This window comes from Mustelus asterias, chromosome 24 (genome assembly GCF_964213995.1).
Source record: "Mustelus asterias chromosome 24, sMusAst1.hap1.1, whole genome shotgun sequence".
In the NCBI taxonomy this organism is placed as follows: domain Eukaryota; kingdom Metazoa; phylum Chordata; class Chondrichthyes; order Carcharhiniformes; family Triakidae; genus Mustelus; species Mustelus asterias.
In genome coordinates, this window is record NC_135824.1 from 54,963,407 (window position 1) to 54,989,663 (window position 26,257).

At 45.6% G+C, this 26,257-nt stretch overlaps 1 protein-coding gene across 1 annotated transcript in view; it reads left to right on the forward strand.

Annotated features, from left to right (window-relative positions):
• ap2s1 (adaptor related protein complex 2 subunit sigma 1) overlaps positions 1-26,257 on the forward strand; it is a 59,110-nt gene that overhangs the window by 3,963 nt on the left and 28,890 nt on the right. Inside the window, exon 2 of the mRNA XM_078241786.1 lies at positions 25,505-25,654. Within this exon, the coding sequence (XP_078097912.1) occupies positions 25,505-25,654 (150 nt within the window). The remainder of the gene's footprint in view (positions 1-25,504; positions 25,655-26,257) is intronic.

A 26,257-nucleotide genomic window follows, 5' to 3' on the forward strand; every position in this document is an offset into this window, starting at 1 on the left:
CACGACAACGCAGAGTCGATGAGCAGAGGCTGATAGCCAAGTTCCGCACACATGAGGACGGCCTCAACCGGGATCTTGGGTTCATGTCACACTATCTGTAACCCCCATGACTTGCCTGGGCTTGCAAAATCTCACTAACTGTCCTGTCTGGAGACAATACACACCTCTTTAACCTGTGCTTCACCCTCTCTCCACTCACTTTGTCTGTACCTTTAAGACTTGATTGCCTGTAAAGACTCGCATTCCAACCATTATCTTGTAAATTGAGTTTGTTTCTTTGTGAACAGAATTCCCACTTACCTGACAAAGGAGCAGCGCTCTGAAAGCTAGTGGCTTTTGCTACCAAATAAACCTGTTGGACTTTAACCTGGTGTTGTGAGACTTCTTACTGTGTTTACCCCAGTCTAACGCCGGCATCTCCACATCATAACTTGCTTTACAGCAGAGGGGAGGATACCTCAGTTCATTTTTCTTAAAGAAATAAAGAAAGTTTATTTATTCGTCACAAATAAGGCTTACATTAACACTGCAATGAAGTTACTGTGAAATTCCCCTAGTCGCCTGTTCAAGCCAATGCACCTAACCAGCAAGTCTTTCGGAGTGTGGGAGGAAACCGGAGTGCTTGGAGGAAACCCACGCAGACATGGGAAGAACATGCAAACTCCACACAGACAGTGACCCAAGCCAGGAATCGAACCCAGGTCCCTGGTGCTGTGAAGCAGCAGTGCTAACCACTGTGCAGAAAGTAGATACCCAGAATTCGGAAGATAAAGGAGTGAGTGAAGCATTGCTGCGAAATGGAAATTTAAGCAAAATGAGAATGACCTCTAACTGGATTATAGGATATATGGAACTATACAGTTCATCTCGTCTGTGCTGATATAAACACTTCACACAAGTCCTCTTTCCTGCACATGTCATATACCTCTCTCAGCTTCCACTTGAAAGCATCTAAAACATTTGCCTCAACCATTTCTGATGACAGTGAATCATACTGAAAATAGATGTGGCGAAGGTGTGAAGATAACGCTGAACCCGGAGAGCTGAAAAAATGTTTTAATTCATTCATTATTGGGATCGGCGGCAGGGCAAACACTTGTTGCCCATCCCCAATTGGCCTTGAGAAGGTGGTGGTGAGTCGCCTCCTCGAATCGCTGCATTCCACACAGTGTGGTACACCCACAGTGCTGTTTGGGAGGGAGTTCCATGACTTGAACCCAGCGACAATGAAACAACACCAATTTATTTCCAAGCTTGGGTGATATCCTGCTTGGAGGGGAAGTTGCGGGTGGCGACGCTCCCACTTGCCAGCTTCCCTTGTTTTTCTAAGTGCAGGAAGCTGCAATAGGCTCGAACAACCAATGGAATGAATGTGGGACGGCACGGTGGCACAGTGTTCAGCACTGCTGCCTCACGGCTCCAGGGACCCCGGGTTCGATTCCCGGCTTGGGTCACTGTGTCATAGAAATCATAGAAACCCTACAGTGCAGAAGGAGGCCGTTCGGCCCATCGAGTCTGCACCGACCACAATCCCACCCAGGCCCTACCCCCACATATTTAATCGCTAATCCCTCTAACCTACACATCTCAGGACTCGTAAGGGGCAATTTTTAACCTGGCCAATCAACCTAACACACACATCTTTGGACTGTGTCTGTGTGGAGTTTGCACGTTCTCCCTCGTGTCTGCGTGGGTTTCCTCCGGGTGCTCCGATTTCCACCCACACTCCAAAGATGGGCAGGTTAGGTACGTTGGTCATGCTAAATTGCCCCCCTAGTGTCTGGGGATGCATAGGTTAGAGGGATTAACGGGGTAAATATGTGGGATTACGGGGATACGCCTGGTGGGATTGTTGTCGGTGCAGACTCGATGGGCCAAATGGCCTCCTTCTGCACGGTCGGGATTCTATGACTGTAAGTGGCGGAGGTCATGGGTTTGGAAGATTCTGTCAAAGCTGTGGTGCCCATAAAGAATATGCAGTATTGTTACTGAGGTTTGCATTTAACCTGCGTGTAGGCCAAAAATGTCAGAGTGACGCTAAGAGGAGGCTGAGGTGGTGAGCTTCTGTGGGGAAGTTTGAAGCTTATTTTATTAGTGTCACAAGTTGGCTTACATTAACACTGCAATCAGCCATGAGCATAATGAATGGAGCAGCAGGCTCGAAGGGCTGAATGGCCTGCTCCTGCTTCCATTTTCTACGTTTCTGATGACGTAACTTTTGGACAACATGTGGACCAACGGGTATTCTGCAAAAGAGTTACTCATTAGGCGACTGCATCATGACCAGCATACACAATGAAGGAAGCAACTCTTGATTTAAATCTCCAATTTGATGATATGGTTGTAGGATTGTGTAAAATTAGATATACATTACTGCTGTATTACACTATATGGCATAAACTAGAATTGAAAAATCCCTAACCCCGAGCTTCAATAGCCTTATAGCAAGTGTGCTGTCTGTAAGAGTTGTAATAGATGCTTGTGCTGATGTTCTCGACACATTTATTTCTTGTCATTTTCTCCATCCTACAGGCACAGCCTGTTGTTAATCTGCAATTTGACTTCATGAGTCGTTCTTCTTCTTCCCGGGTCCAAGCGACTGTATTTGCCATGACCATGATTGAGTGCTGGGCGGGTATATCTGCTCACTGAAGCTTCATACGATGCACTCTTTGCAGTGTTTTTGAGAAGCTGGAGTCTAAAAGCAGTAAGAGTTTTAACAACGCGGCACGGTAGCACAGTGGTTAGCACTGCTGCTTCACAGCTCCAGGGACCTGGGTTCGATTCCCGGCTTGGGTCACTGTCTGTGTGGAGTTTGCACGTCCTCCCCGTGTCTGCGTGGGTTTCCTCCGGGTGCTCCGGTTTCCTCCCACAGTCCAAAGATGTGCGGGTTAGGTTGATTGGCCATGCTAAAATTGCCCCTTAGTGTCCTGGCACGCGTAGATTAGAGGGATTAGTGGGTAAAATATGTAGGGATATGGGGGTAGGGCCTGGGTGGGATTGTGGTCGGTGCAGACTCGATGGGCCGAATGGCCTCTTTCTGTACTGTAGGTTTCTATGACTTCTATGATTTCTATGAACACCAGGTTAAAGTCCAACAGGTTTATTTGGTAGCAAATGCCATTAGCTTTCAGAGCGCTGCTCCTTCGTCAGATGGAGTGGAAATCTGCTCTCAAACAGGGCACAGAGACACAAACTCAAGTTACAGAATACTGATTAGAATGTGAATCTCGACAGCCAACCAGGTCTTAAAGGTACAGACAATGTGAGTGGAGGGAGCATTAAGCACAGGTTAAAGAGATGTGTATTGTCTCCAGACAGGACAGCCAGTGAGTTTCTGCAAGTCCAGGAGGCAAGCTGTGGGGGTTACTGATAGTGTGACATGAATCCAACATCCCGGTTTAGGCCGTCCTCATGTGTGCGGAACTTGGCTATCAGTTTCTGCTCAGCGACTCTGCGCTGTCGTGTGTCGTGAAGGCCGCCTTGGAGAACGCTTACCCGAAGATCAGAGGCTGAATGCCCGTGACCGCTGAAGTGCTCCCCCACAAGAAGAGAACAGTCTTGCCTGGTGATTGTCGAGCGGTGTTCATTCATCTGTTGTCGTAGCGTCTGCATGGTTTCCCCAAAAGCAGGACAGTATCTCCCTCCCTTTCCTAGGGTCACTAATGCTAATTTTAACATTCATATTGCCAAAACGCCTGAGATCAACAAAGCCAGTACAGACTGGAGATTAAATACAGTGCTTTACAGGTCAGTAGCACAGTGGTTAGCACTGCTGCTTCACCGCGCCAGGGTCCCGGGTTCGATTCCCGATTCGGGTCACTGTCTGTGCGGAGTTTGCACATTCTCCCCGTGTCTGCACGGGTTTCCTCCCAGGTGCTCCGGTTTCCTCCCACAGTCTGAAAGATGTGCTGGTTAGGGTGCATTGACCCGAACAGGTGCCGGAGCGTGGCGACTAGGGGAATCTCACAGTAACTTCATTGCAGTGTTAATGTAAGCCTTACTTGTGATTAATAAATAAACTTTAACTTGTCCTACTCAGCTGGATAAACATCAACAGGAACTTAAAAGTTTGCAATTCTCGAGCAAAACCTTCTGACCACCCAAAGTAAGAATCTAATGGCTTATTAAACAGTCATGAAGAGGTGTGGGCAGTTAAAGGTAACTGGTACCCTTTCCACAAACACTAACTACTATCTGTTTATCCAGCAACATGTCTCTGCAGGAATCTCAGCCTCCTCATCTGGTACTTCAGAAAATATTTTCCTTCTTGATACTGTTTCTAAACTGAAAATGTAATAATCCATTTTTTTCTCTTCCCACCTCCGTGGATTTTCTAACTGATAGAGCACAGGAGCAGCCTGCATCTCCCTCTGCTCCATAGCCAGCTTTGGACCTTGTGCAAGTAACGCCTTTGGATTTCAGTAACAATTTGATTCTCCTCTATCCGTGAGGAAAATAATATTTCCTTTGATGAATTACTTGGGATCAGGAGGCTACATCTGAGCAGCTTTCAAGCCTATCTTCGCAGCTTAATTGGTTGGAGAGGCGCAGTGGTCGTTGTTGCAATACTCTGTATTCCCCGAGAGCACGATGAGGCCTCAGCAAATGGGCTTTGTAATGTGAATCGCAATTGGTCAGTGTGCGCACCTATTCCCTCCCCCCACAACGCATGCACCCACAACTAGAAAATCTGCTTTGCCTTCAAACTTTTAAAGTTCCTTTATTAGTCACAAGTAATGACTTGCACTAACACTGCAGTGAAGTTACTGTGAAATTCCCCTAGTCGCCACAGTCCGGCGCCTGCTCGGGTCAATGCACCCTAACCAGCACGTCTTTCAGACTGTGGGAGGAAACCGGAGCGCCCGGAGGAAACCCACGTAGACACGGGGAGAATGTGCAGACTCCACACAGTGACCCAAGCCAGGAATCGAATCCGGGTCCCTGGCGCTGTGAGGCAGCAGTGCTAACCACCTTGCCACCCCTAATGACTTCCATACAATTTATTTCTGTTTCCAGAAAGGCATTTTGCTAATCCAGTTACAAAAATTGGGACTAGATCAGGCTGCATCCTACTCCCAGTTTGTCTTCAAGTGGGTGTGGTAGTCCAGGACTTGACATACCCAATTCCTGGGGTGAGACGATGTCGGATAAGGAGAGACTGGGTAGACTAGACCTGTTTTCCCAGAGTTTAGAAACATGAGACGTGAACTCATTGAAACCGACAAAATTCTTAAGAGATTTATCATCACGGAAGCTGGGAGGATGAGGAGGAGTCTGGAACTTGGGGCCATAGATTCAGAATGAGTGGTTACCAATTTAGGTTAAAGATGAGAAATTTCTTCACTCAAAGGTTGTAAATCTTTGGAATTCTCTTCCCCAGAGAGCTGTTCAGTTCTTGAGCACGTTTAAATAAACTTTAAATCTTTTGTCTTATTAGTGTTGCAAGGAGGCTTACATTAACACTGCAATGATGTTACTGTGAAATTCCCCTAGTCGCCACACTCTGGTGCCTGTTCGGGTCACTCTGGTGCCTAACCGGCACGTCTTTCAGACTCTGGGAGGAAACTGGAGCACCCGGAGGAAACCCACACAGACACGGGGAGAACGTACAGACTCCACACAGACAGTGACTGATGTTTGCTGATTAGGCTAATATTAACAATGCAATGAAGTTACTGTGAAAATCCCCTAGTCACCACACTCCGGTACCTATTCGAATTTAGCACGGCCAATGCACCTAACCAGAATGTTTTCCGGACTGTGGAAGAAAACTGGAGCACCTGGTAGAAATCCACGCAGACACGGAGAGAACATGCAGACTCTGCACAGACAGTGACGCAAGCCGGGAATCGAACCTGGGTCTCTGGCACTGAGGCAGCAGTGCTAACCACTGTGCCACCGTGCCATAGGGTTTTGGTTATTAAGGGATATGAGAGTGAAGGGAGGGAAAATAGATCAGCTACAATCTTACTGCGATGGTTCAACAAGATGGTCACTGTCACCTCCGGGGAGTGATTAGGGATGGATAGTAAATGCTGGCCTTGCCACAAATGCCCACGAATGAAGAAAAAAACATCAGGGAATTGAGTAGAAAAGGAAACCTGAAAGTCTATAGGGCACAACAAAGGACTAAAGGGTGTCTCTCTTAAACAGCCAGCACAGATACAATGACAGAATGGCCTCCTCCTGTGCTGTATGATCCAATGAAATAGAGTCATAGAGGTTTACAGCATGGAAACAGGCCCTTCAGCCCAACTTGACCATGCCACCCTTTTTTTTTTGAAACCCCTAAGCTAATCCCAATTGCCCATATCCCTCTATACCGATCTTATCCATGTAACTATCTAAATGCTTTTTAAAAGACAAAATTATACCCGCTTCCACTACTACCTCTGGCAGCTTGTTCCAGACACTCACCACCCTCTGTGTGAAAAAATTGCCCCTCTGGACACTTTTGTATCTCCCCTCTCACCTTAAACCTATGCCCTCTAGTTTTAGACTCCCCTACCTTTGGGAAAAGATATTGACTATCGAACTGATCTGTGCCCCTCATTATTTTATAGACCTCTATAAGATCACCCCTCAGCCTCCTACACTCCAGAGAAAAAAGTCCCAGCCTATCCAGCCTCTCATAACTCAAACCATCAAGTCCCGGTAGCATCCTGGTAAATCTATTCTGCACACTTTTTAGTTTAATATCCTTTCTATAATAGGGTGACCAGAACTGTGTACAGTATTCCAAGTGTGGCCTTACCAATGTCTTGTACAACTTCAACAAGACGTCCCAACTCCTGTATTCAGTGTTCTGACCGATGAAACCAAGCATGCCGAATGCCTTCTTCACCACTCTGTCCACCTGTGACTCCACTTTCAAGGAGCTTTGAACATGTACCCCATGATCTCTTTGTTCTGTAACTCTCCCCAATGCCCTACCATTAAATGCTGTCACTTATGCATACAGTGGATAATCCTGGATTGCCTAGGACATCATTGTGTCACTGGACACAATGATGTCACTAGACCGTTTCCTTTTGCTATCTGTTATTCTACAGAGCCTCCCTGACCGCCCCCCCACCCACACTCTCACCTGACTCAAATCTTTCCTCCCTCCCTCAGCTCGCCACTATTTCTCAATTTGCCTTCGCTTTGTCTTACTTTCACCTTTGCTGCTGCATGGCCTTGAAGCCACTTCAAACTGAATTTTAATGCTCGTCAAAGCAGCCAGCATAATCAAGGACCCCACGCACCCTGGACGTTCTCTGTTCCACCTTCTTCCTTCAGGAAAAAGATACAAAAGTCTGAGGTCACATACCAACTGACTCAAGAACAGCTGCTGCCATCAGACTTTTAAATGGACTTTCCTTGCATTAAGTTGATCTTTCTCTACACCCTAGCTATGACTATATTCTGCACTCTCTCTCTTCCTTCTCTATGAATGGTATGCTTTGTCTGCATAGCGCACAAGAAACAATACTTTTCATTGTGTACTAATACATGTGACAATAATAAATCAAATCAAGAAATGGGCTCAAGTCCTGCTCAGTCTAATAAGATGAAGGTGTTTTAGTTCCAGACTCGAATGGTGAGTTTCTACGTTATTTAAAAAGGGTGAGAGTCACAAAGCTGACTGCTGATGAATAAGAGCATCTTCAGATGGATAAGAAAGCTGGTTAGTAGCAGATAGGAAGCGTAGAGTTGGCATAAATGGGCCTTTTTCCGATTGGCAGGCAATGACTAGTGGGGTGCCGCAGGCATCTGTGCTGGGACCTCAACTGTTCTCGTTATATATTAATGATTTAGAAGAGGGAACTAAATATATTATCTCCAAATTTGCAGATGATACAAAGTTGAGTGGGAAGGTGAGCTGTGAGGAGGATGCAGAGATGCTTCAGCGTGATTTGGACAGGCTGAGTGAGTGGGCCGATGCAGTATAATGTGGATAAATGTGAAGTTATCCACTTCAGTAGCAAAAATAGGGAGGCAGATTATTATTTGAATGGGTGTAAATTGAGAGAGGTAGATACTCAGCAAGACCTTGGAGTCTTTGTCTATCAGTTGCTGAAAGTAAGCATGCAGTACAGCAGGCAGTAAAGAAGGCAAATGGTATTGTTGACCTTCATAGCGAGAGGATTTGAGTATAGGGATAAGGATGTTTTGCTGCAATTGTACAGGGCGTTGGTGGGCCACACCTGGAGTATTGTCTGCAGTTTTGGTGTCCTTATCTGAAGCAGGATGTCCTTGCTATAGAGGGAGTGCAGCAGGCTGATTCCTGGGTTGGCAGGTCTGCCATATGAGGAGAGACTAAGTCGGTTAGGATTGTATTCATTGGAATTTAGAGAAGTGAGAGGAAATTCTAACAGGGTCAGACAGGGTAGATTCAGAAAGAATGTTCCCAATGGTGGGGGAGTCCAGATCTAGGGGTCATATCTTGAGAATAAGGGGTAAACCTTTTAAGACGGAGGTGAAGAGAAATTTCTTCACCCAGAGAGTGGCGAATCTGTGGAATTCAATCCCACAGAAAGTAGTTGAGGCCAAGACATTGTGCGATGCCAAGAAGGAATTTGATATAGCTCTTGGGGCTAAAGGGATCAAGGGACATGGGGGAGCAGGCGGGATCAGGATATTAAATTTTGAAAAGGAGATACTGCAGAGAGGTCACACCTGATGCTGAAATAATCTGGGACACCCGCTACTGACAGCGGGTTTTAAAAAAGACATTCGCGTCTCTTACCTTGCTAGTACCAAAAGTTCACTGAAAAAAAATGTTATCTTCCCTTTTCTACCCTAGAAATTTTGCCGAATCTTTTGACTTCAATTTTAATCAAACGGTGGGTATAAATCATTTTAAAAGTTTTTAACTGAAGTGGGATCCATTTCCAGGGCTGTTTTTTTTAAGCTGTTTTTCAAAGGATATTGTTGCTTTTTCCTGAGGATTTCCTTGTTTTAAACAGAATTCTCCCACCCTACGTTACCAACCAACAGTCTAATTAGAAGCTTCATCAGCGTTGTGTCCTGGGCCCCCTGAGTTAGCAGACAGGACTTCCTGACCAGTGCCAACACTTCATGGAAGCACTTCAATGGAAAGAAGAGTTGTCCTGTGCTTTTTCTCAAAACCAGACAGGTTTTAGCTCTTGTACTGTACCCACAGGGCAAATGTATGAACACTTTTGCAACGTAGCCCAAACTCAATGTCCAGCCGTGTTCAGTTAAATAATTCAGGATAATCAAATGCAGTAGTTGATGATAGCTGCATGATTATTCTTTAAATGGATGCCACGGGTGTTGGCATGTTGTTACCCATGGCCCAAATGGAGGATTCGCAGTTGGCCGAGACCAGTATATACAGCAGCAAAGTGAACATGGGGCAGCATGATGGCACAGTGGTTAGCACTGCTGCCTCACAGAGCCAGGGTCCTGGGTTCGATTCCCAGCTTGGGTCACTGTCTGTGTGGAGTTTATGATGTGGAGATGCTGGCGTTGGACAAGGGTAAACACAGTAAGGAGTCTAACAACACCAGGTTAAAGTCCAACAGGTTTATTTGGTAGCAAACGCCACTAGCTTTCGGAGCGCTGCTCCTTCGTCAGGTGAGTGGGAGATCTGCTCATAAACAGCAAACAGGGCATATAAAAACACAATGTGGAGTTTATCCATTCTCCCCCGTGTCTGCGTGGCTTTCCTCCAGATGCTCTGGTTTCCTCCCACAGTCTGAAAGACGTGCTGGTTAGGGTGCATTGGCCATGCTAAATTCTCCCTCCGTGTACCTGAACAGGCGCCGGAGTATGGCGACTAGGGGATTTTCACAGTAACTTCATTGCAGTGTTAACGTAAGCCTACATGTGACACCGACAAATAAACTTAAACTTAACTCTGAAATTGTGTGATTACAATGCAGAACAAGGTGATCGCAATCTGAAGGCAAAGAGTGATGTATCAGGTGGGACTTTGAGAATGGATAAATGGTAATTCATTGTACTTGAATCTTGCTGAAAAGAGAGATGTGTTGTCAAAGCTTTTAGCTTGAACTCATCAGGACAAATACAAGAATGCCAAATTTCAGAGAATTGCAGCAATTTATACTACAAGAGAAAAGGGTGCTGATAGGTTGGAAAAGTTGATTCCGGTTAATCCTTTAATTAGTGGACGTGTCCCTCTTGGCAATGTTCAAGTTCTGTATTATCATAAGAACATAAGAAATAGGAGCAGGAGTAGGCCATCTAGCCCCTCGAGCCTGCCCCGCCATTCAATAAGATCATGGCTGATCTGACGTGGATCAGTACCACTTACCCGCCTGATCCCCATAACCCTTAATTCCCTTACCGCTCAGGAATCCATCCATCCGCGCTTTAAACATATTCAGCGAGGTAGCCTCCACCACCTCAGTGGGCAGAGAATTCCAGAGATTCACCACCCTCTGGGAGAAGAAGTTCCTCCTCAACTCTGTCTTAAACCGACCCCCCTTTATTTTGAGGCTGTGTCCTCTAGTTTTAACTTCCTTACTAAGTGGAAAGAATCTCTCCGCCTCCACCCTATCCAGCCCCCGCATTATCTTATAAGTCTCCATAAGATCCCCCCTCATCCTTCTAAACTCCAACGAGTACAAACCCAATCTCCTCAGCCTCTCCTCATAATCCAAACCCCTCATCTCCGGTATCAACCTGGTGAACCTTCTCTGCACTCCCTCCAATGCCAATATATCCCTCCTCATATAAGGGGACCAATACTGCACACAGTATTCCAGCTGCGGCCTCACCAATGCCCTGTATCAAGGGCATTATCAAGTGGATCATTCATGGTCCTAAGCATTAGAGTAGATGGGAGCAGTAAGGGTCTGGAAGTAGAGTGGCTAAATCGGAATCGTAGTAAAGAGAGGTCTGAAGTGCAAGAAGCAAGCAAACACTGGGGAGGCGATGGTATTATCGCTAGACTATTAATCCAGAAACTCAGCTGATGTTCTGGGGACCAGGTTCGAGTCCCGTCACGGCAGATGGTGGAATTTGAATTTAATAAAAAGTTATCTGGAATTAAGATGATCATGAAACCATTGTCGGAAAAACTCATCTGGTTCACCAGTGTCCTTTCGGGAAGGAAATCTGCCGTCCTTATCCGGTCTGGCCTCCGTGTGGTTCCAGAGCCACAGCAGTGCGGTTGACTCTCAACTGTCCTCCAAGAGCAATTGGGGATGGGCAATAAATGCTGGCCAGCCAGCGACGCCCATGAATATATGAATTTAAAAAATCACTGCAATAGGCTAGAACATCCAGTGTAATGAATATGGGTGGCACAGTGGTTAGCACTGTTGCCTCACAACACCGGCGACCCGGGTTTGATCCTCAGCTTGCGTGACTGTGCTGAGTCTAAACGTTCTCCCCGTATCTGCGTGGATTTCCTCCCAGAGTCTGAAAGACGTGATGGTTGGGTGCATTGGCTAAATTCTCCCTCAGTGTACCCAAACAGGCGTCAGAGTGTGGCGACGAGGGGATTTTCACAGTAACTTCATTGCAGTGTTAATGTAAGTCTATTTTCGACACTGATAAATAAACTTAAAGTTAGATGGCTCCACTGCAAGATATAGAAACACAGTGATCAGAATATGATATCAGGATGTAGAGGTGCTTAATCCACAACCTAGTACATCAAGCTAAATGATTACTCTCCAGCCCAGATGCTCTAATTTTTTTTATTCATTTACGGGATGGGAGCGTCACTGGCTGGGCCAGCATTTATTGCTCATCCCTAATTGCCCTCTGTTTCAGAGGGCATTTGAGAGTCGACCACATTGCCGTGGCTCTCGAGTCACATGTAGGCCAGACCGGGTAAGGACGGCAGATTTCTTTCCCTAAAGGGATATTAGTGAACCAGATGGGTTTTTCCAACAATGGGTCATCAGTAGATTTTTGAATCCAGATATTTCTTTATTGAATTCAAATTCCACCATCTGCCATAGCGGGATTCAAACTGGGTCCCCAGAACATTAGCTGAGTTTACGCAGTTGATACGCATACTGTAGACAGTGGAAGCCTCAGGTACAGATAATTATTAAAAAGACTAACGGCATACTGGCCTTTATACCTAGAGTATCAGGGGGTAGAAGTCAAACTTCAGCCTTACAGAATCCGAGTTAGATCACACTTGAGGGACTCTGCAGTTCTGAGCACTGTGTTAGGAAGGATATTAAGCCCCTTGGAGAGAGCGCAATGGAGGTTTACCAGGGTGGCATCGAGAATCCAAGATGAGATTACACAAACCAAGGTTGTATTTCCCAAAACTTAGAAGAGTATTCCTCGGGTGGATGGAGCTATTACAAGGGGGCATAACTATAGGGTTCATGGTGGGAGATATAGGAAGGATATCAGAGGTAGGTTCTTTACGCAGAGAGTGGTTGGGGTGTGGAATGGACTGCCTGCAGTGATAGTGGAGTCAGACACTTTAGGAACATTTAAGCGGTTATTGGATAGGCACATGGAGCACACCAGGATGATAGGGAGTGGGATAGCTTGATCTTGGTTTCAGATAAAGCTCGGCACAACATCGTGGGCCGAAGGGCCTGTTCTGTGCTGTACTGTTCTATGTTCTATATGTATGGGGTGATTAGATCAAAAGTTTTTAAGAATTAAGGGTAACAGATGTTTTTTTTTAACTGGTTAGGGAGTTTATGGCTAAGGGGCAAAGTGATTGTGGTGACTTGTATAGAATTAAAGAATCCCTACAGTGCAGATGGAAGCCATTTGGCCCATCAAGTCTACACCGAGTCTCCAACATCTTACTAGTTGGCTTCCACAGTGCTTGGACCCCAGCTATTCACAATATACATTAACAATCTGGATGAGGGAACCAAAAGTCATGTTTCAAAGTTTGCTGACAACTTGGTGGGAATTTGTGTGTTGAGGAGGTTGTGACGAGGCTTCAGGGTGATTTAGACGAGTTGAGTGAGTGGGCAAATACATGCCAGATGCAGTGTAATGTGGATGAATTTGAAGTTATTCACTTCGGACGGAGAAATAGAATGGCAGAGTATGATTTAAAGGGTGATCGATTGGGAGGTGTTGACGGACAAGGGGACCTGAGTGTCCGGGTACGTTAGTCACTGAAGGCAAGCAGTCAGGAAGACAAAAATAGTATGTTGGCCTTCATCGCAAGAGGGCTGGAGTGCAGGAGCAAGGAAGCCTTGCTGCAGCTGTACAGGGCCCTGGTGAGACCATATCTGGTGTATTGTGTGCAGTTTCAATCTCTTTATCTAAGAAATTATATACTTGCCATTGGGGGAGTGCAGTGAAGGGTCATCAGTCTGATTCCTCGGTGGCAGGATTGTCGTACGAGGAGAGATTAGTTCGACTGGGCCTGTATTCATTGGAATTTAGAATAATGAGGTTTGATTTGATTTATTATTGTCATGTATTAGCACACAGTGAAAAGTATTGTTTCTTGCGCGCTATACAGAAAAGGCATACCGTTCATAGAGAAGGAAAGGAGAGAGTGCAGAATGTGTTACAGTTATAGCTACGGTGTAGAGAAAGATCAACTTAATCCAAGGTAGGTCCATTCAAAAGAAGGGATCTCATTGAAACATATAACATTCTGACAGGGCTGGACAGACTGGATGCAGAGATGTTGCTGCTTCTGGCTGGGGAATCTAGAACAAGGGGTCACACTCTCATGATGTGGAGATACTGGGGTGGACAAGATGAGAGGTTTATTTGACAATTTATTTGTCAGGTGACCAAGGAGCAGCACTCTGAAAGCTTGTGATTTCAAATAAACCTGTTTGACTATAACCTGATGTCATGTGGCCTCTCATCTCAGGCTACAGGAGGGTTAAACCATTTTGGACTGAGGTGAGGAGAAACTTCTTCACTCGGATGGTGGTGAACCTGTGGAATTCTGTGGAACACAAAGCTGTGGAGGCCAAGACACTGAATATGTTGAAGAAGAAAATGAATTTCTAAACTCTAAAGGTGTCGAGGCGTACGGGGAGAGCATGGGGAGTGCGACATTGAGATAGAGAATCAGCCATGATCATGTTGAGTGGTGGAGCAGGCTCAAAGGCTGAATGGCCTACGCCTACTTTCTATGTTTCTATGTCTCTTAGCCCAAAGGTTCAAGCCTGGCCTTTCAAGATTGAAGTTAGGAAACACCTCGACAAACAAAGGGGAGTAAAAATTTAGAATTGTCCTTCACCAACAGCGATTGAAACATAGAAGTTAGGAGGAGGCCATTTGGCCCTTCGAGCCTGCTCTGCCATTCATTATATTCATGGTTGTTCATCCCACTCAATAGCCTAATCCTGCTTTCTCCCCATAACCTTTGATCCCATTCGCCCCAAGTGCTATATCCAGCCGCCTCTTGAATACATCCAATGTTTTGGCATCAACTACTTCCTGGGGTAATGAATTCCACAGGCTCACCACTCTTTGGGTGAAGAAATGTCTCCTCATCCCCGTCCTAAATGGTCTACCCTGAATCCTCAGATTGAGACCCCTGGTTCTGGACACCCCCACCATCGGGAATATCCTCCCTGCATCTACCCTGTCTAGACCTGTTAGAATTTTGTAAGTCTCTATGAGATTCCCCCCCTACCCCCCATTCACCTGAACTCCAGCGAAAACAATCCTAACCTAGTCAATCTCTCCTCATACATCAGTCCTGCCATCCCCAGATGGCAAACCTTTGCTGCACTCCGTCGAGAGCAAGAACACCCTTCCTCAGAAAAGGAGACCAAAACTGCACACAATACTCTAGGGTGAGGCCTCACCAAGGCCCTGTATAATTCCAACAACAAATTGATGCAAAATCAATTGTGAATTTCAAATCGGAGATTGATAGGTCTTTGTTCACCAAATGTACTAAGGGATATAGGGTAATGAGATCAGCCATGATCTCATTGAATGACAGGAACAAGCTCAAGGGGCTAAAAGGCTTACCCCTGTTCCTATATTCTGAAGAAAATGAATCAATTGTTTTTTTTTAACCATTTTAAATGCCAAGGCATAAATGTTTCCTAGATGGCGAATAAACCGCCCAGTCACTTATGTAATTATTATAATTCGAGGTAGGCAAATTAGGTGCATTTGGGCTAAGACAAAGTGACGTCTTAAATGATGAACTAAAATCTAATCCATTGAAGAATGTTTCAGTAATGACAGTGTTCAGACATGTATTACCGTAATCTGTAGAATGCTGCACTTAATTAGACACTAAATCCTAAACACCCACCAAGTATTTCACCTGAGGGATTTGAAGGAATAGGGTGTGTGTGCGAATGTATGAGTCTATGTGTTCTGTTTGGGGAGGAGGGTGGGGAATGTGTCATGTTCAGTTCAATCTTTTGGGGCAGCACGGAGATTAGCACTGTTGCCCCACAGCGCCAGGGACCCAGGTTCGATGCCCGGCTGGGGTCACTGTCTGTGTGGAGTTTGCACGTTCTCCCCATGTCTGCGTGGGTTTCCTCCAAGTGCTCTGGTTTCCTCCCACAGTCTCAAGATGTGCTGGTTAGGTTCGTTGGCCTTGTTAAATTGCTCCCTCGGTGTACCCGAACAAGTGCCGGAGTGTGGCGACTAGGGGAATTTCACAGTGACTTCATTACAGTGTTAATGTAAGCCTACTTGTGACTAATAAATAAACTTTTTTCTTTTGAATGCGTGTTATTTTTCACTCAAACTTCCTTTGTCGGGGAATAGCCATCAGGGCCAAGAGATGTTAAATTTAAATACTCACCGTGAAAGAAGTGAAACTTTCAATTTTGTGGACTTTTTTCATTGGGGAAATGGACCAAAGATGGATACATGGAGATCAACGTGATATAATTTAACAGGGGAGGCGATGGCCTAGTGGTATTATCACTAGACTATTAATCCAGAAACTCAGCTAATGTTCTGGGGGACCCGGGTTCGAATCCCGCCATGGCAGATGGTGGAATTTGAATTCCATAAGAAAAATCTGGAATTCAAATCTACTGATGATCATGAAACCATTGTCGGAAAAATCCATCTGGTTCCTTTGGGGAAGGAAATCTGCCGTCCTTACCCGGTCTGGCCTACATGTGACTCCAGAGCCGCAGCAATGCGGTTGACTCGCAACTGCCCTCGGGTAACTAGGGATGGGCAATAAATGCTGACCCAGCCAGCGACGCCCATGTTCCACGAACAATAAAAAAAATGTTTTTGTGGAGCGAACCCAAAGGGGCTGAATGGCCTACTCTTGTTTCTGATGTGAACATGGAGAGTGATTCTCGGCAGCCTGCTGCACTGCAGTCTGCTTCATAGCCACCTGTTCAGAGCAAGTTCTTTCTATGTTCTTCCATGGGGCAAGGCCAGCATTTCTTGCCCATCCCTAATCGCTTGAACTGAGTGCCTTGCTGAGACATTTCAGAGGGCAATTAAAAATCAACTACATTCCTGTGGACTTGGAGTTACATGTAGGCCAGACCAGGTAAGGATGACACATTTCCTTCTCGAAAGGGAAGTAGCAAACCAGGTAAGTTTTATGATAATTGATAGTTTCATGGTCACCATTACCGAGACTAGCTTTCAATTCCCCATTTTAGTAGTTGAATTTAAATTCCAGCAATTGCCGTGGTGGGATTTGAATCCATGCCTTCAGGGCATTAGCCTAGTTGCTAGTCTTGTGACATGACCACTATGCCACCGTCTCCTCCCTATGCACAGTGATTCACCTTCAAAATGTGGACATTATATGATTGGGTTGGAATGAGACAAGCTGTAGCGCTACTTAAAAGCTTCCACATGCTTATCTGCGGGCGAGATGGGAACCCTGAGAAAATGTTGCTTCATGAATTACATGGCCAAGAATGTTCCGAGTGAGGTTGATGTTGAAAGCTGCTGTTGCAAAACTGGAAACTGTTCAAATTTGGACTGTATAAACTATGTGTTGGCTCTTGGGCATCCTAAGCTGCTGCCCGCAAACCCCCCCCCATAAAACTTTTGCCAAGGTGGGTTGCTATTTTTAAATTTCATTCATGGGATGTGGATGTCGCTGGCTGGGCCAACATTTATTGCCCATCCCTAGTACCACTTGATGAGGTAGTGGTGTGTCGCCGCCTTGAATCGCTGCAGTCCCTGTGTTGTAGGAACAAGCACAGTGCCGTTACGGAGGCTATTCCAGGATTTTGATCCAGCGACTGTGAAGGAATGGTGATATGTACCAAGTTAAGATGATGAGTGACTCGGAAGGGAACTTGCAGCAAGTGACCGCGACCCTTGTCCTTCTAGCTGGCAGTGGTCTTTGATTTGAAAAATTCACTTTATAAGCATCGGTTTATCAACCCCTGCCACGAACTTCATAGGTAAATGCACCGTCCGTTCTGCAATTGCATCATCCAGACCACAAGGTCCCTAGTTCAGTTCTTGGTCTGTGTTGAGTTTGCTGATTTGGTACTGTTGCTGTGATCAACTTTGGGCAATTGCCTGGGGTTTCTACTTCGGGGCAATTTCAAATGGTCCCGACTGGAAAATGTTCCTGCACGGAAGCTGAGGGAAGGGGGCGAGATTAGCCCCTTACTCCCCCATTGGTGAAACTGTCCAGGCTTATCAAGAGTGCCAAAGAACTGGCGGACAGCCAGCATCCGTGAAACTATCCCCCAATCACAACTCCGAACCTTCATTAGGAGAGGGAAACAGAGTTGGAAGTGCACTCCTGATTGATTAATCTTGCGTCCTATTTCGAAGATTTGTTTGAAATTTTACTCGGTGTTAATTGGTAGCAAGCAGAGGATTGAAGACCATATCCTACATTTGGGGTTCAGACAGAGGTTATAAACTATCTGCAGTTCACTGTGTTGCTTTTAATGCCTCAGTATGATTAAAGCCTTGAGTTCACTCTGTTATTGAATACCCCCGTCTTATAATCATTTCCAGATATCCACTGGTTTCCATGTAACATGTTCCAGCCCAACTTGTTCCTCGTAATTAAAAGGGTGGAGTGCACTTAATGGTATAGGCACAAATAGTTTGCTGATGTAACCCTTTCTCGAGCAGCAGAGAGTGAACAAATGGTCTTGGGTTGAGGGAGAAGGCAGAAACAACTGTGATATATATGAGAGCAAGCCTTTCGGCAGAGTGGGCGGCACGGTGGCACAGTGGTTAGCACTGCTGCCTCACGGCGCCATGGACCCCGGGTTCGATTCCTGGCTTGGGTCACTGTCTGTATGGAGTCTACATATTCCCCCCGTGTCTGCGTGGGTTTCCTCCGGGTGCTCCGGTTTCCTCCCACGGTCCGAAAAGACGTGCTGGTTAGGGTGCATCGGCTGTGCTAAGTTCTCCCCGAGTGTACCCAAACAAGAGCGGGAGTGTGGTGACTAGAGGATTTTCACAGTCTGTAAGCCTACTTGTGATACGAATAAATAAATTTTAAATTTAGAATGAAAATCTATTCATTCGTATCACAAGTAGGCTTACATTAACACTGCAATGAAGTTACTGTGAAGATCCCCGATCGTTGTTGGCGTCCTTCCATCTCCGTAAGATAATGGACGTGGAATGAACCTGGTGGGGGGGGGGGGGTTGAATAGTTTCGTATGGTGCCCTTCTGCTGATGGTTGAGGAGACCAAGTCTATAAGAGGTAAGTTCTGCTATGCGAGGTGGTTATCAGGTTGTTTTTGATGCTGGTGCCTGTTGCCAAGCTATAATTGCTACTGATCATCATGTTGGCACATGCTGGCCAATAGGTGATGTTCCCATTTCCCTCTGTCTTTGACTAATGTCTCCCCAGATATGAAAATCGATATTTAGGGTCTTCATATCAATGCTGGCAAGCATCACTGCAGTGGAGCTATGAGCGTCCGACTGGCCTTCTGGTTGTCCTTTTCACGCCGTGCAGAAAATCCTGGGGAATTGTAACTTGGGCGTGTATTTGAATTGTAAATGGAAAATGATACTGAAAGCTTGTGCTGGTTGAGGAAGTGAAGGCTGGGTGGTGCTGTTTAGAACCTGTAATCACTGATGGGCAGGTCCCCTCCCACACACCCTGCCACTGCTCTCATTCCACCATCAGGAAATAGCTAAACTGCTTAATCATTATGTGGAAAATAGCTTAAAGGTAGGCTGAAGGTAAGTGTGTGGCACAGTGGGTTAGCACTGCTGCCTCGTAGCGCCAGGGACCCGGGTTCGATTCCCGGCTTGGGTCACTGTCTGTGCGGAGTCTGCATGTTCTCCCCGTGTCTGCGTGGGTTTCCTCCGGGTGCTCCGGTTTCCTCCCACAATCCAAAGGTGTGCGGGCTAGGTTGATTGGCCATGCTAAATTGACCCTAGTGTCAGGGGGGACTAGCAGGGTAAATGTGTGGGGTTGTGGGAAAAGGGCCTGGGTGGGATTGTGGTCGGTACAGACTCGATGGGCTGAATGGCCTCCTTCTGTACTGTAGGGATTCTATGATACTTCTGCGACAACAACAACAACCTGTATTCATATCCTGCCTTAAGCATCATAAAACAGTGCAAAGTGCTTCCCAGATATGTTGTCGAACAGAATTTGGCATTGAGCCGCAAGGGATTATATTAATCAAAGAGGTAGGTTTTGAGCTATGTGCAAGAAGGAGGAAAGAACCTGGAGAGGTTCAGGGAGGGACCTGCAGAGCTTAGGGCCCAGGCAGCTGAAGGCAAAGCTACCAATGATAATACAATGAAAATTGAGGTTGCAAAAGAGGCCACAAAATGGAGGAACGCAGGCTTGGTTTTTGACTTTGAGAATAGAGGCGATGCAGACTTTAAACCCCCTTATCTTGTCTAACATGTTTCAAGATTAGTCTGCTACACTTTCAACTCTGTACCTGGTACCCAGGTATGCAAGTTGTCTAATGCAGATTGAATGTTATTTAATTACCAAAGTTATTGATGGGCTAAGACCTACACTATGGTGTATCAGTAAGGTTAAGAGTCAAAAGGTAGAGGTTGCAAATGGGTAACTGCAGGTTTTAGTTTTGCTTGCAGGAGGCAAAGAAAGCTGTGAAAGGTGAGGAGTCCCCAGTTTTGGTACTCTGGGAAATGGTAGCACGAAAGCCTATGTGCTTGAATAGCCGCTCCCTTAGCTAAGCTGTTCTGCGGTAGCTAAGGTGCTGGCATCTATCTGACAATATGGAAGATTGCCCATCTATATCCTGTCTGTAGAAACCAGGATAAATCTAACCCAACCTTATACCAGCATCCTCCCAATCACTAGGAAAGTGATGGAAGGAGTCAAAACTAGTTCCATCAAGCAACCCCAACGCACCTATAATCTGTAGCTCCTTTTGGGTTTCGCTAGAACTGTGGCTCCGAACATTCTCACAGCTTTGACCCAGACACAAATGCCAGAGGAGAGGTGGGAGTTGCTGCTTCCAAAATCTAGGCTGTACATGACTGGAGTATAACAGTGAGGAAGCCTCGCACAACCAGTCAATGGAGAGCCAAGGTAAAAGGATCCACTGGAGTCATACCTGATACAAAGAGGGGGTGGTTGTCAAAGGCTGTCAAAAGTCATCACAGACCTTCCTCTGGGAAGTGTCCTCAACCCAACCACCTCCAGCTGCTACATTAATTCATATTTTTTTTATATTCATGGGACATGGACATCACTGGCTGGGCCAGCATTTATTGCCCATCCCTAGTTGCCCTTGGAGGGCAGTTGAGAGTCAACTACATTGATGTGGGTCAAGAGTCACATGTAGGCCAGACCGGGTAAGGACGGCAGATTTCCTTCTCTAAAGGACATTAGTGAACCAAATGGATTTTTCCGACAATCGACAATGGTTTCATGGTCATCAGTAGATTCTTAATTCCAGATATTTTTTAATTCAATTCACATTCCACCATCTGCCGTGGCGGGATTCGAACCCGGGTCCTCAGAATATTAGCTGAGTTTCTGGATTAATAGTCTAGTGATAATACCACTAGGCCATCGCCTCCCCTAATGATCATTAATTAGAACCTAGAGGCCTTTTATCTTTTATGGCATTGCCCTTAGACATACGTGGAAGTTTCCCTCCAAGCTAATCACCATCCTGCCTTGGTAATATGTCGTCGTTGCTTCACTGTCGCTGGGTCAAAATCCTGGAACTCCCTCCCTAACAGCACTGTGGGTGTACCTGCACCACATGGACTGCAGCGGTTCAAGAAGGTGGCTCGCCACCACCTTCTCAAGGGCAATTAGGTATGGCAATGAATGTTGCCCACATCCCTTGAATTATATTTTCAAACATCTACCATCATCAACATGCTCTGGGTTACCATTCACCAAATTCTAAACTAGACTGGCATATTAACACTATTGTCACAAAAATAGGACAGAGGCTATTATTATCCTACTCTGCGATGATTGGATCATGTTCTAATCTCTACAGCCACATCGGAGGAACATTTTTTTAGTTTGTTAGGTTAAGGATCAGAAGCCCCATGGTATATTATGAAGTCCGACTAAATCCCAACCATTTGCTAGTTTGGCATTAATGTGGGAATATGATGTTTCACTCCAGCGTGATTCTACTGCCACACCGGGAAGCTTTTGTCAAAACAAACTTTATTTAACAAAGTTTAACGATAACAAATGAATTAGCTTAACATTTAACAATTGAACAATCCTTAAACGTGACAAGATACAATTCTTAACTGCTAATCTACCCCTATGAGTTCCAATTCAAGCAATATTCCTCTTATAGACTCAAACCCCTCTTCAAAATCAGTTAGCAAAACACTGGCTTACGTGCTTGTACTTGGGTTGCCAGTCCTAGCTCCAAGATGCCCTCCAGAGAGAGTGGGGGGAGAGAGAGACACACACACATCTTGCTGCTTTCAGGACCAGACAGGAACTCAGTTTTAAGACAAAAGAGAAACTGTGTTTTTTTTTTCCTGCAAGCTTAGCTCCTCCCATTGTCACATGACTCTGTCAATCCATCTCATCAAAACCCTATTCTGAAACCCCAGGGGGGAAACCCAAGTAAACACAAATGCATTAACTCTGTTTCAACAAACACACCATTAGCTAAAATGAGTTATTATCCTGCAGTCTCAGCATGGAGCTGCATGTTCCTTCAGACAACTCGACTCCTTGCAAGAAAACACTGCCTCTTAAAAGAAACATGATATAAATATATTTCTTAAAGGCACATTATCATCACAAGTGGGGTGGCGTGGTGACACGGGGGTTGGCACTGCTGCCTCACAGCATCTGGGACCAGGATTCGATTCCGGGCTTGGGTCACTGTCTGTGTGGAGTCTGAACATTCTCCCCGTGTCTGCATGGGTTTCCTCCGGATGTTCTGGTTTTCCCCACAGTCTGAAAGACGCGCTGGTTCGGTGCATTGGCCGCGCTAAGTTCTCCCTCAGTGTACCCGAACAGGTGCGGAGTGTGGCGAAAAGGGGACTTTCACATTAACACTGCAATGAGATTACTGTAGGCCTACATGTGACACTAATCAATGAACTTTACAGTTAGATAGAGTAGTAAATCTTATATCAACACAGTCACGGTTCAGGCAGAAGAAGGTGCATAAAGAATGGCAGCTTAGGGTGAACAGGAGAATAGATCAGGGGTGTACTGATTGGTGGGAATGTGTTGACAAAAATAGGAAGAGATGAGAATCATAGAATTGTACCGTGCAGAAGAGGCCCTTCGGCCCATTGAGTCTGCACCGACACATTAGGTGGGAATTCAGGTGTTTCAAATGAGCGAAAGGTATTTTCTTTTGCATCCTATCACATGGTGGAGAATTGCTGGAAGAGCCTTCTGAAAGTGTGCACACATATACGTCATGTCCACTTGATGTTGGAGTCACATACGCCCTCTAAGTGTGAGGAACCCTCTCAATCTTCCTCCATTGTGTGGATCCAGGCAATTTAACTCTTCCACAGTTCCAGAGGCCAGCTCATAGAATCCCTACAGTACAGAAGGAGGTCATTCGGCCCATCGAGCCTGCACTGACAACAGTCCCACCCAGGCCCTATCCCTGTAATCCCACGTATTTATCCTGCTAATCACCCTGACACTACGGGGCAATTTAGCATGGCCAATCCACCTAACCTACACACCTTTAGACATTAAGGGGCAATTTAGCATGGCTAATTCACAAGCCCGCACACCTTTGGACTGAGAGAGGAAACCCACACAGACACGGGGAGAACATGCAAACTCCACACAGACAGTGACCAAAAGCTTGAAAGAATGGGCCAACCAATTCTCAAGGATTGGACTTCCATACCAGTTTTTGAAAACCAATTTGAGACGTATGTTGCTCATTTACAGAAACAATCCAATTTGGACGCAGCACAATCTCCTGCTGTTAGTATATTTTGATGTGGAGATGCCGGCATTGGACTGGGGTAAACACAGTAAGAAGTCTAACAACACCAGGTTAAAGTCCAACAGGTTTATTTGGTAGCAAAAGCCACTAGCTTTTGCTACCAAATAAACCTGTTGGACTTTAACCTGGTGTTGTGAGACTTCTTACAGTATATTTTGAACCAGTCCAACAGAACAGTTTATTTTTCCTATATATTCAGTGAAAAAAACCATTCAACATGGTTTAAAGATACTAGTGGTTAGATGTTTCCTAGTTGTCATTTGTCTTTGTTCATCTACTTGCTGCTTTTCTTCGAAAACAATGAGAATTTTATTAGGCCATTGAGACCAAAACTAATTGCAGCTTTGATCCCTGGCCTGTACTGTAATCATTAATCTCATCCTGTGGGTGTTGCTTCATTTCATCTCGGTGCTCCTCGGTGAGAAATGGAAGAGTCCTATTGGCTTTTCCACGCTTGACTGCTACCCAGTTACCAATATAGCTGCCCTGTTCTGAGGCTGCTTCAGAAGAACGGGAGTAGCAGTCTGGAGAAAAAGCCCTACACATAGTATGGGCAAATTGGAGGGGAACATGCTTTGCAAGATGCCTAAAGGATACAAGGAGTACTTCACTTGTCACAGTGGTACTCCGTACGGACTCCAATGACCCCAGTCTATTATCATGCATTTTCATAACTTCAGGGATCGCCAACGAGTATTGGAAGCGGCCTTGATGTAGGGGGGCCTTGATCTATGATGGAGCCAAGGTCTCGTTCTCCCAACACTTCTCAATGGCGATACCACAGAGGTGGAGATGCTGACGCTGGACTGGGGTGAACACAGTAAGAGTTTTAACAACGCCAGGTTAAAGTCCAACAGGTTTATTTGGTAGCAAATACCATTAGCTTTCGGAGCGCTGCTCCTTCGTCAGATGGAGTGGAAATGTGCCTATTTCCACTCCATCTGACATTTCCACTCCATCTGACGAAGGAGCAGCGCTCCGAAAGCTAATGGCATTTGCTACCAAATAAACCTGTTGGACTTTAACCTGGTGTTGTTAAAACTCTTACTGTGTGATACCACAGAGGCGCAGAGATTTCGAGGAAGTTAGAAAACCTCTGAAAGATATCGGAATGATGCTGCTCTGAGGGTTTCGTACAATGGATCCTCAAAGATTTTCAGCAATCCTACTGGGATTGGCCTTCTTAAACTCTGCGGGAAGCCATGATTTGGGAACACAATCTGCAGCATCGTTAATCTTGGGCTGCACCCCTTGTCATTACATTTCCGTAATGTTACTTATCATATTGACCAGGCTGATCTAGTAAATGAGCACTGTGACTAATTTTGCCAGGGACATCCATTTATCTTTGATGGAATGCACCCCTGAGCGAACTCCTTCTGTTTGAGGAGGGCTCTGTGATATTCATCCATCTTCTCTAATAATCCCTGCATTTATAATGGTGGAATATATTATATGATATCCTTTAATCTAGTCATGGCTAATATGAGTAGCGCCACTGCAGGGGGCTGGGTAAGTATATTTATTAGTGTCATAAGTAGGCTTACATTAACACTGCAATGAAGTGAAAATCCCCTAGGCGCCACACTCCGGCGCCTGTTCGGGTACACCGAGGGAGAATTTAGCACGGCCAATTCACCTAACCAGCACGTCTTTTCAGACTGTGAAAGGAAACCGGAGGAAACTCCTACATACACGGGGAGAACGTGCAGACTCTGCACAGATAGTGACCCAAGTCCGGAATGGAACCCGGGTCCCTGGCGCTGTTGAGGCAGCCGTACTAACCACTGTGCCACCTTGCTGCCCACTAAGTGGCTTGGTGGAGAGGTTGTGGGTATGATCCTACGAGTCCTCACAGTTGGTGAGGAATGCCCTCATGGGCGATGCATATTTTAAAAAATATTTATGTTATTTTGGGGACAAATAATCTCTGACTTACACCTGTAAATGTATGGACCAATCATGTATCCTGGGAAAAGGCATTGTTTTGTAATAATCGGAACCGAATAGGTCTGTGTTTTCCTACCTTTCTCTGTAAGTACGGGCGGAAAAATGATAAAGTTGTCCTGTACCAGTTTTTGAGGGTTTGCGTTGTTTTGTAAAAATGAGAGAAATCTTCAATAAAGATAAATTTTTTAAAACATTTCCCCCATGGGCACTAATTCAGTCTGAAGGTGGTACCACAGCCAGTTTACCAGTTTACTTTTTCTCTCTCCAGATCCGTTTCATCCTGATTCAGAACCGTGCTGGGAAGACCCGCTTGGCTAAGTGGTACATGCAGTTTGATGATGATGAAAAGCAGAAGTTAATTGAGGAGGTTCACGCTGTGGTCACTGTCCGTGATGCCAAACACACCAACTTTGTGGAGGTACGGTATGGTCGCGGGGTTTTTGAGACTGCAAATCCTTTACAATGAGGAAGGGTTGAGGACTCTGGGTCTGCACTCGTTGGAGTTTAGAAGGATGAGGAGGGGGATCTTATTGAAACTTACAGGATACTGCGAGGCCTGGATAGAGTGGACGTGGAGAGGATGTTTCCACCAGTAGGAAAAACTAGAACCAGAGGGCACAACCTCAGGCTGAAGGGACGATCCTTTAAAACAGAGATGAGGAGGAATTTTTTCAGCCTGAGAGTGGTGAATCTGTGGAACTCTTTGCCGCAGAAGGCTGTGGAGGCCGGGTCATTGAGTGTCTTTAAGACAGAGATAGATAGGTTCTTGATTAATATGGGGATCAGGGATTGTGGGGAAAAGGCAGGAGAATGGGGATGAGAAAAGTATCAGCCGTGATTGAATGGCGGAGCAGACTCGATGGGCCGAGTGGCCTAATTCTGCTCCTATGTCTTGTGGAGTATGGTTCTCTGTCCACAGCTCTGAAGTCGGCACTTTGCTAGTGTGCATTCCTTCCCGCCCTCGCACCCACTCGACACTTTGAAGACCAACATTATCAAACACACACAGATTTTATACTCA